This window comes from Symsagittifera roscoffensis, chromosome 8 (assembly GCF_963678635.1).
Source record: "Symsagittifera roscoffensis chromosome 8, txSymRosc1.1, whole genome shotgun sequence".
Lineage (NCBI taxonomy): Eukaryota > Metazoa > Xenacoelomorpha > Acoela > Convolutidae > Symsagittifera > Symsagittifera roscoffensis.
Window position 1 is genome coordinate 16,522,949 of NC_087069.1, and position 19,569 is coordinate 16,542,517.

General features: G+C 38.8%; 2 protein-coding genes across 2 annotated transcripts in view; one reads left to right on the forward strand and one right to left on the reverse strand.

The window, feature by feature from the left end:
• Window positions 1–1,797: 1,797 nt before the first annotated feature.
• On the reverse strand, window positions 1,798–8,569 carry LOC134852950 (mitochondrial amidoxime-reducing component 1-like). The gene is made up of 7 exons (XM_063868832.1): window positions 8,478–8,569; window positions 8,054–8,175; window positions 4,333–4,525; window positions 3,612–3,788; window positions 2,917–3,080; window positions 2,284–2,620; window positions 1,798–2,157 (listed from the first exon to the last, which is right to left on the reverse strand). Exons 2-7 carry the CDS (start codon window positions 8,169–8,171, stop codon window positions 2,028–2,030), a joined length of 1,119 nt encoding a protein of 372 aa, XP_063724902.1. The 5' UTR covers window positions 8,172–8,175; window positions 8,478–8,569; the 3' UTR covers window positions 1,798–2,027.
• Window positions 8,570–11,835: 3,266 nt separating this feature from the next.
• Window positions 11,836–19,569, forward strand: part of LOC134853489 (uncharacterized) — a 60,407-nt gene continuing 52,673 nt past the window's right edge. The window contains exons 1-2 of the mRNA XM_063869490.1: window positions 11,836–11,876; window positions 12,375–12,601. Of these exons, the coding sequence (XP_063725560.1) occupies window positions 11,836–11,876; window positions 12,375–12,601 (268 nt within the window). The remainder of the gene's footprint in view (window positions 11,877–12,374; window positions 12,602–19,569) is intronic.

Below are 19,569 nucleotides of genomic sequence, written 5' to 3' on the forward strand. Positions count from 1 at the left end.
GTCATATTAAAAGACAAAATAGGGGCTCTTTTCCAATTCCCCTTTTAGTTTTTGTCTGAATTCTATTTGATTTGACTTTTAATGGCCCGGGTTGACCAAAACTTCTGATCATACAATTTCCATATATGAGAAACTATAATCATACAATTTCATACAATTCCATGCGTACAGAAAACTGTATGAAAACTCTATGATAAGCACTTTCCATATTTGAAATTTGTATGATAGGTGCTTTTTTGGGTTTTCCTTTTGTAACTAAGTAGCTACTCGATACTCGAACAGGCGGCGGAGAAGAACCACAGCGCGGACGATCAATGAAAACAGGTACAGATACAAAACCCTTGAAGCATATACGAGGAGAAAAACAACCTAGAGGAGACAAACGAAGCTGAAAGCTGAAAACTTTAAATAATGACAGTCCTATATTCGCACTTGGGAGCATGGTGCAAACGATTGCTCATGTAAAAGCAAACGAGGGATGTGTTTTTGGTTTTCTTTTTGGTTAAATCTGGGGGGCTTTAACATAATCCTCCACAAGACCCGAGAATACCTTTGCGAAAGATCTCCTGAGTCGAAGACTAAGAGAAAGAAAGAGAGAGAGAGAGAGAGACTACAGACGATTTTGAATGGATTTTATGGACCTAATAATAAAAAAGGACAAAAAGGACAAAAGTTTAAAATAGTCATCATTGAAAAGATTTGCCAAAAATTAAAAGTTTGTTTCTATTGTTATATCATTTGTGAAAGACAGCTCAAAGACAATTCACGTCGTTTTCTATGCATTGTGAATGCAAGGCCGTCCAGCCTTTGTTGCTTTGAGTAACCAAGGTCTTTGTCACTTGTGTTTGGTTGAAAACACATTTATCACTGATATAGATAAATCGACCTAGGCGAACCTTTAATTTACTTGGCTGAAATTTTCTTTGATCGCTTGATTTTCCAAAAAGGACAAAACTTCGCGTCCTTACCGCATTTGCATTCCACGAACAAAACAGAGTTTCTGGTTTTAATCCATTATAATAATTTTTTTTTTTCACTTTTGTGACACTGACGAGGAACCTTAATTATATTCGACTTTTTTTGCTGGTTCAAGTGATTCAATTTGATCTTAGGTTTATAATTGGAGTCGGCTGTAAACTCGCTTTCCATATTTCTCGCATTACTGATTTGATAAAAGCAGAAGTTGTCGCAAAATTTTGCACGATGCGAAACAAAAAAAATGGAAAAAAATCCATTTCAATTTGATTTTCTACTAATTATATAATCCATTAAAATGTATTACAAATGATTATAATGCATTACATTTTTACCAGAAAAAAAGGATATAAATTCATTTTTATTCTATTTTTTTGTCAGAGCGTATTAGGGGAATTGATTATTGTGACATTATTTTAGACCACGAAAATCCATTATAATCGATTTTTTTTTTTCACTTTTCTTCAATTCGGGATCAAAAAATCTGACAAAAATATGGTTTTCCAGTAAATTGAGCGAGCTTAAGAAACTAAATTTGTCGGCTTCAAAATACTATTCCATCTGTGTGAATCACTTTCGTTGCTCAACCTTAACAAAGAAAGAATAAACTTGTAGCTTTAAAAAAAAAAAAAATCTTCTGTTCTAACTCTGAAAGTCGATTGCGTTTATTTTAGGCGCCCTTTCACAAAATCATCAGATGATTTTGCCAGAAGACACTCCCACATATACAGCATTGTTTAAAACTTTTGCCATACAAGGACTCGATATCTGTGGAGCTGCCTTTTAATACCCGTAAATAAGCCAGACAGTAACTCTGCATGAAGAATGGTTAGAGTAAATAAGTCCTGTTTAAATAGCGCCATCTGAGTATAAAAGTCTAGATGAGCAAAACGGACCAATTATTTCACTCGCAATTCTCAAGATGATTCTGTCTCCAATTTAAGAAAACTGGTATCATCCATTTTGAGTAGTGTGAAAAATAATTTAAAAATAAGCTGAATTGATTAGTTTAGAACTCATTTCTCTAACAACTATATTTAAAAGAGTTTGCTCTAGTCCATTGCTCTGAATTTTTCTTCCACTGCGTAAACTGACATCCCAACCCAGACACGACCAGGAGTTGACACATGCAGCAGAGATCCAAAAATCGGGCTGTTGAATGCTGGAATCATTCTGTACGTTCTGAAGCATGGAAAAAAATTAAATTTTTCTTTCTTTTGGAAAAAAATACCTGATTTGTTTTCAGAAACAATCGGCCTGTTGCCGACGAGTTCACATTACGGAACCCGAAAGCGATGCCGCATTTGCCTCAGAGTCCGAAGCGGCTCCTCGTCCTTGCGATGTGTCCCGGTCTTCGGGTCGACCTTGACAACTGCACAGCGATGACATGGCCTGACCCTTTCCAAGGTCACTTCATCCCCTAATGCAACTTGACCCCAAACGTCTTCGGAAAAAGCCAACGATTCGTTCTCGGTTTTGACTATTAAGTTCGCCTTCCACGAGTCGATTGACATCTGCGGTCGGTTTTTGAGTCGGAGTTTGGAGTTGATGTCGTCGTGGGAAGCCGTAGTGGTGAGCATGACAGGGGTGCTGTCACTGTAGATCACTCGCATGTCGGGAGGCGAGTACTTGCCAATTTTGGGATCTGCAAGAAAAAAATAACAATTTTTTTTAACATTTCAGTTTTTTGTTTAAATTAACACTTTATTTATAATAATTAATATTGCGTCCATATTTTGAGGGGTGTACCCAATGAATACCTGATGAGTATCAAATCTCCAGTCGGAAGATTCAAAAGCTTCGACAAAATTGAATGTTGCAGCGATAGTTTATTTTGAAGCAGAGTTGAATAATCTTTTAGTAGATTCAAAACTCGAGTTTATTGAATTCTCTTTAGGCTTTACCGAACCTCAAAACCTATCAATAATAAGCATATCTCGCCTTTAGATGGATCCCTAGTGCAGACTGACTCCTTCGTGTTGTCCATGGCACACACTAGATAGACATCCTCCCTCTGCAAGTATGACTGGAACCACCTGTTCACACTCTCTTCACACTTGATGCCCACAGAGGGGGACGAATAGAGTTCAAGGTCAACTTTCTCACTAAAAATAACAAAATGTGATTTCAATAAAATTCAGAGTTTTCCTTGAAACTTACAATAAAATTGCTCTTTAAAATTTTAACCGCCAATTTGACTAAAATTTTAACCGAATCGCGAGTATCAATTTGTCAAGAGAAACGGAAGCTTTGAAAACAGAAGCTACTGATTGGCAATGAAGAGAATGTTCCCACGGCAAATTTGACATCCTACGTGAAACGTGAAATTGGCGCTCGTTGGAAAGCTGTTTGACAATCTCTTTTTGACATTCTTTGTTTCAAAAACTAATCAAGGTGTGTTTGCTGAAAGTTTTCGTGGAGTTAAATCATCAGAATTCCAAAATTATAATTATAATAGATTGTTTCCAAACGATATCTAAGTGCAGGGTTATCTAGATAAACTTACAAATGAAAAAAACTTAATCGTAGAACACCATTAGGCAAGCACGCGGCTCGTGTTTAGGTGTCTCATAAAGTAATAATTACGCTTAAAACGAAACTTGAAAACATCAATCCAAACATAAATCAGTCCTCACTTGGTGTGTTTCGGGAAGTGCACAACAATGTCGTCCATGTCAGGTGCCGACAGAGTGACACTGGAGAATGACTCATCGGTGGGGGTGACGTCAATCAGGACTAGTTTAGGAATTGACCTCATAGTCACAAATTCAAACTTGCCCCTCTTGTTACTATTAGAACCCAACACGAAACACCTATAATGAAAACACGTAGTTTTTTATGCTACTCTCTTTTCAGAATCCCGGACCGTCTCGCCCAACAAACATCTTGTTGTAAGAGAATTGAAAAAAAATACTGGAACAAAAATGTGATGTTTTTTGATTTTTGTTTTTGCTTTTGGCTTAATGTGATATGAATAACTGCAACCGCATGGGAAATTTTTGCGTGGGACTGAATAACTGCAACCGCATGCAAAATTATTGCATGGGAAATTTCCGCATGGGACAAGTTTTTGCATGGGAAATTTTTGCATGGGACTCATGGGAAATTTTTGCAAAAAAAAACGATTTTTTTTATCTCATAAGTTCTTTCGACGATCAAAGTAAACGATTAAACGCACAAACTAATAAGCAGCTATAGGGCTGCAATTGTGTTATCATTTCAAACCCCGTTTAGATTTTCTCATTCAAAAATTTTTCATCAAACTTTTTATTGACAGCTATGCATGCTAATCATTTTCGTAGTTTCCTTCGTATCTTTTCGAGTTTTTTGACCTTTAAATTTGACCTCGAATTTCACCTGTCATACAGATCGCCACATTTCAACCCAGCTGGGGTTATCATGACATCAGTGCAGGCAGTGTCTGTTTCGGGGTCTCCTGAGGGTGACTGGCCCCCCACCTGGAAACCCTTGAGACCTTTGATTGGGTAGATTGAGATGCGATCAACTGTGCCAACATACTTCCAAGAATCCTTAACTTTCTTCTGTAGATCTGAATAAGAAAGACAGAAGCCGTCAATACTTTGTCAAAATTATAGGGCCAAAAAAATGGTGGTGAAAGAGTTTATGTTGATTATTCAGTTTCTAACTATTTTTCGTACCATTGTACCATTTTGCTCAGGGGTTGCATAGAATGCTTTTTCAAAGTGTTATTATGTGATTAAATACTTTGAAATGTTCAACTAAAATAAATCAAGAATCGGTGAGCGTGAGATTCGAATGCTCGAAGCCGCCAATAAAATCTAGGGGTTAAAATACAATAGGTAGAAAACTATCTGAGATAAAATTATGACAAAAAATGAGCAGAAAAGCATTTGTGCCCAATATCTTGTTTTTGAAACAAAAAAACTAGATATCGTAGAAGGAAAATAAAATTGGTTTTCAAGTTAAGCCGATGGTTTGTAAATAATTACCTCATTTCAGACTTCAGTGATCCACATGAGGCCATATGCCCGATTATCAAATACCGGCCAGAAAAAATTACTATTAATGAGAAAAGAGAGATTTTCAGTTATTAAAGACCCCCGAAAAAGACAATGGAGCCATATATCTCCCCCACCCACCACTCACCTAAAAATGGAAAGGATACCAAAAAAATATAGGCATCATTTTTGGTGATTTTGGTTCACCCTGATAACATTTTTCAAAGTTTGATATTGTAAATTTTTGTGTTCCACATTCAATAGGGAAACCAGCGCATGATTTCTTTTCTGTTTAACTATTTTCAAACAAGTGTAAACGTCCATCAAGAGTGTAAACACCCATTGAGTTAAACTTCCCACCACGCGGAACTGAAGGTGGGGAGGTTGCTCACTTTATACAAACAAATTGAATTTGTCCTTTTTTTGCTTTAAGACCAGGGTTGACTAAAGCTTCTAATTGTTCAATTTCCATGTATGAAGCAATTATTTTCATGCTATTTTATATCACTAAATCTGTAAAGAAAACTATAAAAATCGTCTTGACAAGCATTCTCCCATTTATGGACAGTTGTATGACTACGAATTTTTGATAAAAACTAAAATGTTGAGACCGAGACAAGTTTTTTGATTTTTGTTGTGATAGAAACCAACATAGCTAGATAGTTTATTAAATAAGAAGCCCCACTGTATAAGTGGCAACATTTTCTATGAAAAACTGCAAGATGGGGATTTGCCACCTATAATTATTGTCAAATTGTTCGCAATGAGGGTGGCCTCGAACCAATCAACCGGTCAAAAAACAGTTTCTTAGGGTAATTAGTTATATTTGGAAACGATTTGTTGTGTAGAAATCAGAGATGAAATAAAATCCGACGTGAATAGGAACATTAATAAGTGATTCGACGTTCAGATTCATTGACCGAAAAATATAGTGCAGGCAATTTGGCATTAACTATTAATTCTTGCTTTTTTTCCCATAAAACTTTAACAAAAAACCAGTTTGCATTCAGTTTTAATAAACACATTAGCTTTCAATTTTAAACAAATTTTGCTCGAAAGCTGCGGCCTGTTTTTTTTTGTCTGATTCGAACTCATCAAATCATGGAAAAAAGGAAATTAGAAAATCTACTTCTGCTAAAAAATTTCACAGTTATTTTTGATATTTTTTGAGTCTGGAAAAGCATTTTGTAATAATTGCATGTTTTATATTGAGCATAAAATGTTTTGAGCGTAGAATAATTTTTTGCGACTAAAAAAGATAAAAGAATTTTTTTCTCAAAGTAGGAACACATCGGCTTTTCTGAAGCCATGTGAATGATGGTCAATGTCATACTTTTCTTTCATATTTGCAATTATGGAAAGTGTATTTTAGGCATTTTTCCGATTACTTTATCAACAATTTAAGGCGTAGAGTTATATAATTAACATTTTACGTCTATGAAAGTCAACGCAGGGGCTTGTTTGCAATATTACAGTCATATTTAAATTCATACGAAATTTGGCAGATCGTGATTTGATATTGCTGTCCTCCAGAAAAAAAGCCTGCTGCAATTTTTTGATTTGATTCATCAGGATTTGTTAAGTTGAATAGACAGCAAAGTAAATTGATTTGTTAATCATAGTCAATTTGAATTTGATCTCCATTTTTAAATGTAAGTTTTTGATTTATCATAGTTCTTCACAACAATGATTATTGTACTTCAGATCCAGACGTGTTTTAGGTCCGATACCATTTGTTCGTTGTGTTTTAATTATGATTTTGTTACTAAGTCCAATACATTTTTTTTGTACAAATCAGGATGTTAAAAGGCAGTCGGAACACGCACTGGTAACTGACAAGTAGACGGGTCTGATCTAGACAGTGAAATTAATAACGAGCAAAACAAACAAAATAAAGACATTTTGAAGGGAAAACATTAATTCTTTCACACCTTGCTTCTCCTCAAATTGAACAAAAACAAAATTGATTGCTGTAATAATAAAAACTCATTATTCGGTAAATCTTTGTCTTCTAATTGGTGACCTTGCTTCTACTTTGTTTGAATTATTGTCCCTCGTGATTGCCTTTTAATTTCACTGTCTGGATCAGACCCGTCTCCTTATAATACACCCATCCACTGATCCAAATAGATTTATTACGTATCAAAGGACATGCTTAATGTGATTTTTGTAAAAGTTTGATTTTTGCCAAAAACTGAACGTGGGGATCAACTTCGTATTCGTGTATTTTTTGATTTTTCAAATTAAAACCAGGTGCTCCAACCAATCATTGGAAAGGATTGAGTTACAAAACGTTTCGAGCTTTTTCAACCTGCGTTGAATTAGCTTAAATTTTTGAAAATGTGCAGAAAAACCGAATTGCATTTTAAATTTTTTTCGAGAATTCATTTTTATAATAAAGCAATAATCTCTAAGTTAAGCCAAAAAAAATTTCTCCAACTTATATTTTTTTGCATTTCATTTCGCTACCTGGGACAAAAAATGGTTATCTTTTTTTATTTATAAGTTTTTTCAGTATGAGGCCGAACTGTGCTTTTTGTGAATTGCAAGCGAGCGAGGCGAAATTGTGATTCCGCAATAAGGACGCTCCCTTTGTTCTTTTATTGTTTTTTTTTCATTTTCTTTTTAACGGTCCGGAAAACTTTTAACATGTTTAAAGACTTGTCTCTGGAATCCATGAACAAACAGACACGAAATAGTGTGCCTATCTAGTGAACAGTTTGGCTCCGTAGTGTTTGATTTTCTTGTTTTTATTTGAACTTTGAAAAGAAACTTTTGTCGAATTAGCTTTTTTTACTTTTGATTATGTCTAAGTCTTAGGCTTGTTTTCGGATTTTAATAATTGCGCTGGTAATTTTTTATGCCACCTTTACAGCAACCGGCTATATTTGTTTTCAGTTTTCAATTTGTCTTTCTATGGAGTAATAAAAAACAATCACTTTTGAATAAATTAAGTGGATGACAAATCAAAATATGTCTTTTTATGACAAAAAATCAAACCGTTCTTTATGCTTTGTTAAATTAGCAGAAATGATTGTTTTGTTTTTTGTCCTAAAATATGAAAAGAAAAACAATGAAATTTTTGTCGCCTAGCTCACAGAAAATGGTGAGTCCAACTGCCCCTATTCCGATCCCAATTGAGACTGAGTAGACGACTGCTACTACACTGCTGCTGCTGCTGTTGGAAGTAGTTTGATATAGATGGAAAAAACCCATGATGCTAAAATAGAAAGAAGGTTTCAAAAATTTGAAATTCTTTTTTGAAAAAAATAGCTGACAGTTTGAAAACAAAATTTTTTTTTCGCGAAACAGGCTTGAAGTATTGCTAATCTGAATTAAAATTTTTCATTTAAAAGAAAGAACAATTTTAGCCCAAAAACAGGTTAAACGTGTCAAAATCTGAAAATTAGAAAAACATTGCAAGAAAACGTTGTGGATGAAAAATAAAAATTCCTAGTTAATGTAAATACTTGTCCGTGACTTCCCGCTGACGAAATTTTTGAAAAATAGTTCGAATTTCACCTCTAATGCCATTCAATTGCACGGCAGGTTCACTTCTTCGGTTATAAGTAGTTAAAGATAATTGAATTGTTTTTAGAACAATAAGGTAATTATTGATGAAACAGACTTCAAAATATGATAATTGAGTTAAAAAAATGTAAGATTTTAGATGAAAAGTAAGATGCGATTCTCTATCGAAATGTCACAGTATTCAGTTAGAATAAAGTATAACAAATATTCGATTTTATTTGAATATCTTTGAAGTTGCATGAACTTAATTTCTGATATCGATTATTATCGATCGGTTTTAGAATTAAAATCAAACCCGCAGTCAAATAACGAATATTTAAGAATTCATCTAAAGATAACCGGAACAAATTTTGACAAAACTTCGGTTGAATATGACTTTGAGTTCAGTGTAATCAAAACTTGCGCTGCACAAATTTCATGCTGATTTATAGAAAATTGTGCTATTTGTATAACCGTGAGAATAGTCAAGTTTTGACCAAAGACTCTAGCAACTTGACTTCTTGAGTAGTCAAAAACAATAAAAACTATTTATTGGTTAGGCAAACTTAGATTTGAGAATATTGAATATCGGGACCGATTTGATATGATTTGATAGAATATGGTTCGATTTTTTTTCTAGCGAGTTACATCTTAAGTTCAAGAGCTCTTTTGCTATATAGTTCTAATAGCGATTCAGAAGTTCATCAACCCCAACAAAGAAACGAGAAAAACTATATCTACTAGAGCAATATGTATAATTTAAAAAATCATCAGCGTACAAGTGCGAGGACTAGTTCAACGCTCGATAGGTAAATAAGCGCATCTCTATACCTATAAATACTAGTAAAAATCTACTTTGCACAGCAGTGAAATAGAATATTTTAGACAAAAAGTTCACGAGAAATTTAAAACTGGATTTGCAGAAAATATCTTCTGATGAAATAAACTGATCTCATAAAACTGATTAAAAAAATGCTTTGACACGGTAAGAATGAAAATTTTGTCATACCAACGTCATTGACATTATCTTTAGAAGCACATCTGCCCATCTGGTGGGTTTTAGTGCCTTATCGTACTGAAGTTTCATGGATAAAAAGTCTAATAAATTGAAAATTTAAAGCCTGTCCTTATTAAATTGACCGCAACCGACTATAATTGATTAGAAACGGATTATATTGATACTTTTTTTTCAAACAAAAATCCTTTCCTAATCATCGATTCTAATGGATTACTTTCAAATTTTTATGAAAAACTTCAATCGTAAGAAACGTAAGCCATTATAATCGATTATAATCAACCGTAGTCAAATATTATATCTGTTTTGTGGGCTATTTTAGTTTTTTAAAGAATTTTAAGCTCAAGTTAGTTTTTTGTCCTCTCACTAATTTTCATTCTCGCACTAGGTACGTATTTTTGTTAATCTTTGACTTCAGTTGTATTCGCCTAGCACACAATCTACCCAGCATCCCCTACTCATGTTTACCCCCTACCTCCCGCTTACCCTTTTGTCCCCTCTCCACATCGAATGGTGGGTGGACTAAAGGCAGATGACGGGGGCTGTCGGCGGCGGACGTGGGGTAGGACGTGAAGGTCTGGTATTCCTGAAATCAACGAGGATCAGCTCTGATTTTGAGAATGTTTCTACTATCTCAAAAAACTAACTCTTTATGGCCTTCGAAACCTCAATAAGCACCTTTCTAGTCATCTACATCAACTTTCATTTTTTGTATCCTGAGAAGCTGATAGTTCACTATATCTTCTCTTCTATAGTAAAAAAAATTGTGCGCGTCAATCTACACGATTATATTAAAAACGGTTTTTTAAACACTTTAATTAAAGAGTATTTTCTCGGCAAAATAACTCCGGAAATTTGAAAATATAAGGATAATTTATAATGTTTAACAAGCTTTATCATCGGTAACATCGGCCACAATAAACTGCATAACTCAAAGCAAGCTGCAAAAACGGCCAGTATTTGTCCTTGAGACAAATTGCTCTTTTTAAAGGTCAGCCTTAACCAAGGCTCAACCAAATTAGAGCGAAAAGACGGTTAAAATGGGTTTTGGGGGGACCGAACCTGGTTACGGAGCATCCCATCAAGTTCGGTGCACATTCGAGTTCTAGAAAGGAAATGACCTAGGCGGGATTCGAACCGGCGCCGAAACCGCCAGGACGCACCATGTATACGCTCGGCTACTCTCCCTATATGCATTTATATTTTGGTTCAGTTTTATGCATTTATACTCTCGCACATTTACATTTGCGCTGCAACATCCTCCGCCCCTAAAGACGGAAGAACAGGTGCGAGTTTTACGGTCGGTCGTATCAGCTCGCTCGTAACAGTTTTGATATCGGCGGATCGGGCGCATCCGTCTTTGCCGTAGTGTAGTTTAGCAATACGGGCGAGTGGGTAATGCCCACGTGGTCTGTCGGGTTCGACTACCCAAACCAAGTCGCCGGTTTTCAGTGTGACATCCGAATCATTATGCCACTTTGCTCTCTTGTTGAGAGATGGTACATATTGACGCAGCCAGCGTGACCAAACTGCGTTAGCGTACGATTGTGCTCTGGCGTAACGCTTTTTATAATCAAAGTTATCTTCGAAACTTAACGACGGGAAGCTAGCTGCGCTGTGACCGAGAATGAAGTGATTTGCGGTGAGTGCCTCTAGGTCGTGCGGATCGGAACTGACCGGAGTGATCGGTCTTGCGTTAAGTAATTGTTCAACTAGGCAGAGCGTTGTTCCTAGAACTTCCTCAGTTAATCTCCTGTTGCCTAATATGTCGTACAACACTCGCTTAACACTTCTCACTAGCCGCTCCCAGGCGCCACCGTGATGAGGGGCACTGGGCGGGTTAAACTTCCATTTAATGCTTTTGTGGACGAAAACGGCCGGGGCGACTTTGTTCCAATTTTGGACACAGGATAGGAGCTCCTTTTGAGCACCAACAAAATTCGTGCCATTGTCAGAAAGAATGGTTTTGGGGGTACCTCGCCTTGCAATAAATCACTCTACGCCCATGACGCAGGAACTAGTATCGAGAGATGGAACCAACTCGATGTGAACTGCTCGAGTCGTGAGGCAGGTAAATAGGAAACCCCATCTCTTTTCGGTACTTCGGCGTATTGGCACTTGAAACGGGCCAAAGTAATCAACACCTGTGTTGGAGAAGGGAGGCTGCTTGTAACCCAGTCTTTCAATCGGTAGGTCAGACATAATGGGCACAACTGTTTTTGCTTTGTGCTTACGGCATGTTATGCAAGTATTTTCGATGTTCCCAAGTAACCAGCGCAACTTCAGAACAATGTATTTCAACTGAACTACAGCACGCATGTAATCCAACCCCTGATGTGCATGTTGAAAGTGCATATGCCTAATCAACATATGAGCAACTCGGTGTCGACCATCCAGTATTATTGGATGTTTGCTATCAAAGTCGGTATCAACAAGACGGCTGATACGTCCAGTTGAACGCAGGATGCCAGCTGGGCCGATGAACGGAGAATATTTAGCAATCCGACTTTTCTTTGTTATCAGTTTATCGGACTGAAGTATTTTCACTTCGGCAGGAAATGATTCGGACTGAGCGAGATAAATGAGCTTCTGCTCGGCAATATCTAACTCGGACGGGTCGGTTATTTCAAGCGTTTTTGTACGGAAGTGTTTATGCGATGGTAGCACACGTAGCATAAACGCTAAAACACGTTTGTACTTTACAATTGAGCTGAATTTATCCCAATTTTTAAACAGACGGATCGACGGCGCTTTCTCAGATGAAGCATCAACAACAAACGTAGATGCAGTCTCAAGGCATGTATCAATGTCACAGAGTGGGCCTTTTAATTGGATTTTTTTGATGACATCAGTGTTCGGCTTGAATGGCCAATCACATGTCCTCAATATATTAGGGCCTCTAACCCAGCTGCTATCCTTGAGGGCTTCCGAAGAAATCCCTCGTGTGCCGGTATCAGCTGGGTTATCACCACAGAGTACATGATTCCATTGATCAATGGTGGTGGACTCCAAGATTTCACCAGTGCGGTTTTCAACAAACACAGGAAGTTTGTTGCAAGAGTTAAGCCACTGGAGAACGGTGGTAGAATCAGTCCACATGAATACATTGCTTACTTTGAAAGTAAGCGCTTTCAAAATTTCTTCTTTGAGTCGAGTCGCAAGCAGAGCAGCCTGAAGCTCTAACATGGGAATGGAGAGCATCTTCATAGGCGCTACACGGGCTTTCCCAAATACAAAAGCTAACTCGGTCTTTTGCGATTTAGCAAGTCGGGCTCGGAGAAACGATACGGCGCAAAAAACGTCCTGCGAACTATCACCGAACGTGTGAAGTTCACAGCGGTCGAACGGTTCGGTAAAGTAGCTACGAGGTATCGTCAGAGTACCTAATAGTGGAAGTCCTGAGTGCCAATCTAGAAATTGTTGTTTAATTTCCTCTGGGAGATCATCATCCCACTTTTGACCACTGATTCTCCATATGTCTTTTAGTAAAAGGCGCGCTTTCACAGTATATGGAGCTACCAGTCCTATTAGATCAAAAACTGAGGAAACAAAACTCAACACGGTGCGTTGAGTAATTGCTTTATCTAGTGGTCGATCAACACCTCTACTTACTACTAGGGTATCTTTACATGATCCCACCTGAGACCAAGAACATGCGACGATTGGTCTGGACTCTTACAAATATCCTTAACTGACGGGTTGGACTCACGGTTGTCCGGATTAAGAGCGGTTGTAACTTCGGGTACATTGCTAACAAACTTTGTCAGGTTAAACCCACCTAATTTGAGCATTGCGACTAAGTCTTTACTTAGGCTAAGAGCGTCAGCGGTATTTTCGAACGAGTCAAGATAGTCGTCCATGTAAAACTTCTGGACAACGGCTGAAGCGGCTTCGGGGTATTCAGCTTGATTATCAGAAGCAGTTTTTTGTAGCGCGAAATTCGCACAAGTTGGCGAATCACGAGCGCCAAAAATATGACGGGTGTATTGGTGAACCACCACACTTGAAGTGGGGTCCTCCCGCCACAAAAAACGGAGAGACGGTTGATCTCGCGCAAGTACTCCAACTTGTAAGAACATACCTTCTATGTCCGCTGAGACGGCGTACTTGTGTTGACGGAACCTCAACAGTACAAAAATAAGATTTTGAAGGAGAACCGGGCCAACTAAGAGAGATCTATTTAAGGAAGTGCCATGAAATTTGGATGCTCCATTGAGCACACGGCCCATCTTGCCGGGTTTGTTCGGGTTCAAAACCGGATGGTGTGGAGGATACCACTCACGTTCGGCTCGTGAGCTGGGATCGTGCGGGTTGACGGTTATGACATATCCTTTACTTATATCTTCTCTGATTGTTTCGGTATACTTCTCGCGAAGTAACGGATCTTTATCTAATCTTTTCTCTAACGACTTTAATTGGGCTAATGAAGAATAATAATTGTTAGGCAAGCTAACATCATTATCACACCACAGCATCGGTACAGTGTAACGCTCACCATAGTGAACGGTTTCAGTTTTTAGGATCGACAAAGCACGCTTGTCTGCGGCTGAACGGGCATCTACTTGCTTGAACGCACCATACGACTCTAACTCATACCAAGTTTTGATTTGGTCGGTCAGAGAAGTATCGTCCGTAACGCAGTTAAAGGAAGAAGAATTTAAGGACGAACGATCAGGAGACGGACCACTAATGACCCAACCTATCGGAAGTCGGACGGCGCACGGTGAGTCAAGTTCATCTCCGAAGTCATGTTCGAGGGGTCTTATCGCATGATAGAAGTCCTGTCCTATAACTATCTCAATCTCTTTGTAATTATACGCAGTCGTCTTTAACGGGGCTAGTTGCAGGGTATTTGATCTGCAATTCGGAAACGTTTATAACATCGGGTCCTATATACATGTTGTGCTTAACGAAAGCGATAAACGAAAACAAAAATTCACTTTCATTGGGCTTTGCGGAAACTTTCAAGTGAACTCGTTGAGTTTTAGATACCTTGGCTGAGTTAAAACCATCGGTCGTAACATTTACGGGCGTGCCAACTAATTTCAGACGTTCAACGAGTGCCGCGGAAACCCAAGAATGAGTGGAACCGGTGTCACAAAGTGCTAGTGCATTCGAATTTTCCGAACCAGAGGACACATCTACCAACGCAACGGGAAGAATACCTTTTGCAGTTCCCTCACAAGGTTTAACACAAGCTGCGTTATTTGCAGAAGTAGTGTTTGTATTAATTTGAGTCGATGGTGATCGGTCGGCCTCTTTGGGCGGGAAAACTTTCTCGGCTCCATGAAGAAGCACATTGTGAGTGCTCTCACAGTCCTGTTTTGGGCATTTTCTTGCCTTTTGGCACTTTCGGAAGGTATGGTTGCCTTGTAAACAAGAAAAACAGAGCTTTTGTTCTGCTACATATTTAGCCCTTTGTGTTGCGTTTTTCTCTTTGAACACGGAACAGTTCCAGAGTGCATGCTGCCCTTTGCATAGCGAGCATGGAGGAAACCTTGTCTTTTCTCTACTTTTCTCATCCTTAGAACTTACCTTAGTATTACCTGCAAGCACTTTTGTAACTACTTTTTGTTTAACTGGTGGTTCTTCAGACTTACCCTTAGAATGGATCGTTTTCAGCCTCTCATGACCCTCCGCTTTTTCTTTGAATCATTCATTGAAATCTAGCAGAGTTGGTCTATGCCATTGGCGTCTTACGGTTTGCATCGACCATGCCTCCTTAAGGTTCGGGGAAGCTTACTCACAGCCTGATTCAGTAAGTTAACACTTTTCAGGTCGTCGTTAAAAGACAGAGACTTGAATACGGCAACAAGTCCAGAAATTGCAGAGGAAAATCCAATTACATTTTCCGAGTTATGCATTTTCAGCGGCGGAAAATTACTCAATTTATCTAGGTGAGCCCCTACTACAGCATGCGGCTGCCCGAATTTTCTTTGAAGAGTTGCTAATGCGTCTTTATATAGTACTCCGCTATAGCTATACTCAGCGATTGCGGATTTTGCTTTACCCACTACGAGCGTTTTCAGATAGGTAAGCTTTTCATCGTCACTGAGTATGGCTGAATCGACCGTCGATGTGAATTGCCCAAACCACTCATGCCAATTAAGTGGGTTGCCATCGAACTGGGTCAGCTTCCACTCAGGGAGATGATCTTTTCGGCTGTGCATGAGTATATTAACCAACTCTCGTGTCGAAAGTGGACGCTCGACGTCTGCACCAGGTGAATTACCGGGAGTTGGCTCTGTGTAATTCGAAGAGTTACCGTGACAATCAGGAACGAACGGTTGATTAGCATGTGAAAAGTTTTCAGGCTGCGCAAAGAACACAGTCCCTCCACTTGTATAAGGAACAAAATTATTCGTAGGAACAATCGGAGTTACTGCGGAAAAAACAGTTGTCGAAGGAACGTAGTGCTGTTGAGTTGACATTAAAGGGGTAGCAACAGCTGGTCTCCACAAATTACTATAAGGATTGTAGTGGTCACTTGAAAAGTTATAACTACTAACGGGAACACCCATATGTTGTTGTGATGGGGCTACAGGTGCTTGGTAGCCAGCTACTACTGATCCTGCAGTGTGATGACTTAAAGAAACATGATTAACTGCTGTTGATGCAGGAACAAACGGTGTTACACCAGAAGGAACTTCTGCAGATGATGGCGGAGCAAAATAGTTTTCAGAAGTTACCGGGACTACTGAACCTGTGTTTGGATTGCCTAGCACCGGATGAGTGGACAAAAAAGTTTGCTGAGGCAAATTATTAGAAACAGGTTGAATGACCTGCTGTAACCCTACTGGATTGTTAACGGAAACCTGCGATCGGACCAAATTCGACAAATTATGATGTTGTCCGTGAATGTGGTTACTGTAATACAATCCCGGATCACTAGAAGCCGCGTGGCCGTTATTCACGCCTGTAAAACTTGATGAGACCAAGTAATTTGTTGATGCAGGATAAGTTGCCTCAGGAGCTGTTGAACGAACGTGCTGCTTTTGATTGGGAACTACAACAGCATCAGGCTGATTGTGGTCGACAGATTCGACCCAGTGACGCGTACGATCCTTTTCGTCTATTGATAGTTAATGATACCTTTGCCTGCCTCTCAAGTTCTTCTTGTTGTTTCTTTAAAATCATTAAATCGCGCTTTTTCTCAGAAAGTGTTTTCGACGGAGCGGCGGTATAACTAGATTTCTGAGAACCCAATTGCTGATGTCGGCTGCTTCGATGCGACAACTTAGAGCGGGTATCTGTTTTATGCGACCGGGGTTTTTCACTTTTTTCAGAATGATGAGAAACTTTTGAGCGGCTATCAATTTTGTCCGGCTCTGTTACTGCCTCAAAACTTGTTTTATATGTGATAGCTTCCTGCAAAACTTTATCGTTGCTTTGAGTCAACTTATGAAGCCACATATCCTGTGCCGGTATCAATTCGTCGGGATTGACACTTTTTGCAGCCATATCAATCAACTCAGTATTTATCTCGACCGCTTGCTCTATATAGTTCCTACATTTTTCAATATAAGTATCAATTTTTGAGCAACGACTCTGACTCTCTATGTATTCTAAAATTATCTCGTGGCATTTATAAAGTTCGTTTTCGAGAGTGCTACGTTTCTCAAACAACTTCTTAATTTTCTTCTGAAACTTAACTTCCATGCTTAATAATTTCAGAAATAAACGACTCTCAGAACATACTGTATTTTCACTCAAGTAAATCCACAAACTTTTACCTGGCGTTAAAGATAAAGCTTAAACTGGGCTTTGTGAAACAAGTCTTTTTCACGCGCTTTTGGGACGGTGCGGATAGTATACGGAGCGCGTGATCCAAGGAACTAGCTCCTAGAATGAATACCACACACTCAAGAGACCTATGCGACGGCTACGTTACGCTAAAGTACCAATGGGGTGGGGAAATTAAGTAGGTCGGTTGAACTCCAACAACGCACACGGAGTAAACCTGAGGATGAAAGAATTCAACTTAACTCACTTAATATCACCGTACCTGACCACTTAACATTAGTGTCGCGCAACGAAGTCAATAATCGGACGGGCTGAAACGGCTTAGATTTACTTGAAGCGTACTGGCTCTCAGTTTCACCAATGTGGGTGGGGGATCAGGCAAATTGGTTAAGTTCCAACAACACATGCGGAAAAAACCTGAGGATGAAAAAACTCAACTTAATTTGCCTGATATTTCGCTACCAGACCACTTACCATAAGGTTGGTGTCATGTTACAGCACAGTTTCGCAAAATTATGGGGACGTTTTGACGATTTTTTTTGGAAATTTCTTATTTTTTTCCCAAAATTTTTCGGAAAATTTTGGTCAGCAGGTTCGAGTCGTAAACCAATCCAAAACTAGTCTAGTACCCCTTGTCTATGATCCGATTTTTTTTTGGATTTTCAATCCGTTCACAATTACCCAAAAATTTGTGGTATCGGGAAAAAATTACCACTTGTAGCTTGCTTTGAGTTGGGATACACAATAGAACATCGTATGTAATTTTATTGCACAAAAAAGTTTATAAAAACTAGATGAGTCTTACAGTTTTTTGACGATTTTTTGGAGATTGGGCGGTCACCGGTTTTCCGATTATCAAACCATCGGCCAGACACAGAGAAATTGTTCCATGATTGCTTCTATCACTTCCACAAAACGTCTGTAGCTGGCTTGCGCTTGACAACTCAATCGACACCTGAATTTCTCGGTAGGCCTCTCTGAATTTCCTTTGTCAGTTCTTGATAAATAAGAAATATGTCGCGTCCGTTTTTCTGCTTTTTTCAGCTCCTCGCTGGGACTGATTGAATCTCGATTTAACAGCCTATATAATCGGCGTTAGCTTAGGCCACTCGGCCAACTGGTACTCTGACGACTTTCGGCCAACTGGTACTCTGACGACTTTCGGCCAACTGGTACTCTGACGACTTTCGGCCAACTGGTACTCTGACGACTTTCGGCCAACTGACGGAAGGATACACTCGGGTCCGCCAAAAACAGTGGTCCCTTGTTGTGTTGCAATAGTAAACTCGAGTCCCTTGTGCTACAGAATCGGGTCCCTTGTGGGGCGCCAAAATGTGCGCGTCAATCTCCACGATTATATAAAAAACGGTTTTTTAAACACTTTAATTAAAGAGTATTTTCTCGGCAAAATAACTCCGGAAATTTGAAAATATAAGGATAATTTATAATGTTTAACAAGCTTTATCATCGGTAACATCGGCCACAATAAACTGCATAACTCAAAGCAAGCTGCAAAAATGGCCAGTATTTGTCCTTTAGACAAATTGCTCTTTTTAAAGGTCATCCTTAACCAAGGCTGAACCAAATTAGAGCGAAAAGACGGTTAAAATGGGTTTTGGGGGGACCGAACCTGGTTACGGAGCATCCCATCAAGTTCGGTGCACTTTCGAGTTCTAGAAAGGAAATGACCTAGGCGGGATTCGAACCGGAGCCGAAACCGCCGGGACGCACCATGTATACGCTCGGCTACTGTCCCTATATGCATTTATCTTTTGGTTCAGTTTTATGCATTTATACTCTCGCACATTTACATTTGCGCTGCAATAAAAATAATTTTGGCTTTATTTGCGTCCAAAGAAGTGTCCCTTTTCGTGCGTAACGTTTTTTCCTGGTTTGAATACGCGCTTTTCGTGGTCCAGTACTCTTGGAATCTTCTCAGTTTGGTTATTAGCTCTATTTTGTCTCACCTTGAAAATCTATTGTGCCTCAATGCCAATGCACTGAGAGATTTGATTTCAGTTTCTTCCGTCTTATTTTTTCCAGTTAAGTCCGCCGACAGTACAGTAACCTGGGTCGCGTTTACCATGGTATCAAAAAAAGTCGTCCATATCGATTTCGTTTTTCGTGATTATCCCGCAATGAAATTTTACTATCCAGTCCCCCTAATAAGTTGGAGGTTCAGTCGTTTTAAGGATTTTTCTTTTTTTTATCTGCTGGCTGCTAAACAGATAGCAGCTAAAGATTCGTTGCAAAGCGTAATTCCAAGTGTATGTCAGGTAAATTTAGGCAGAGCTCCACTCTCCTATATAAGCATTATTAAGTGTATCCAGACTTCTAGAAGATAAC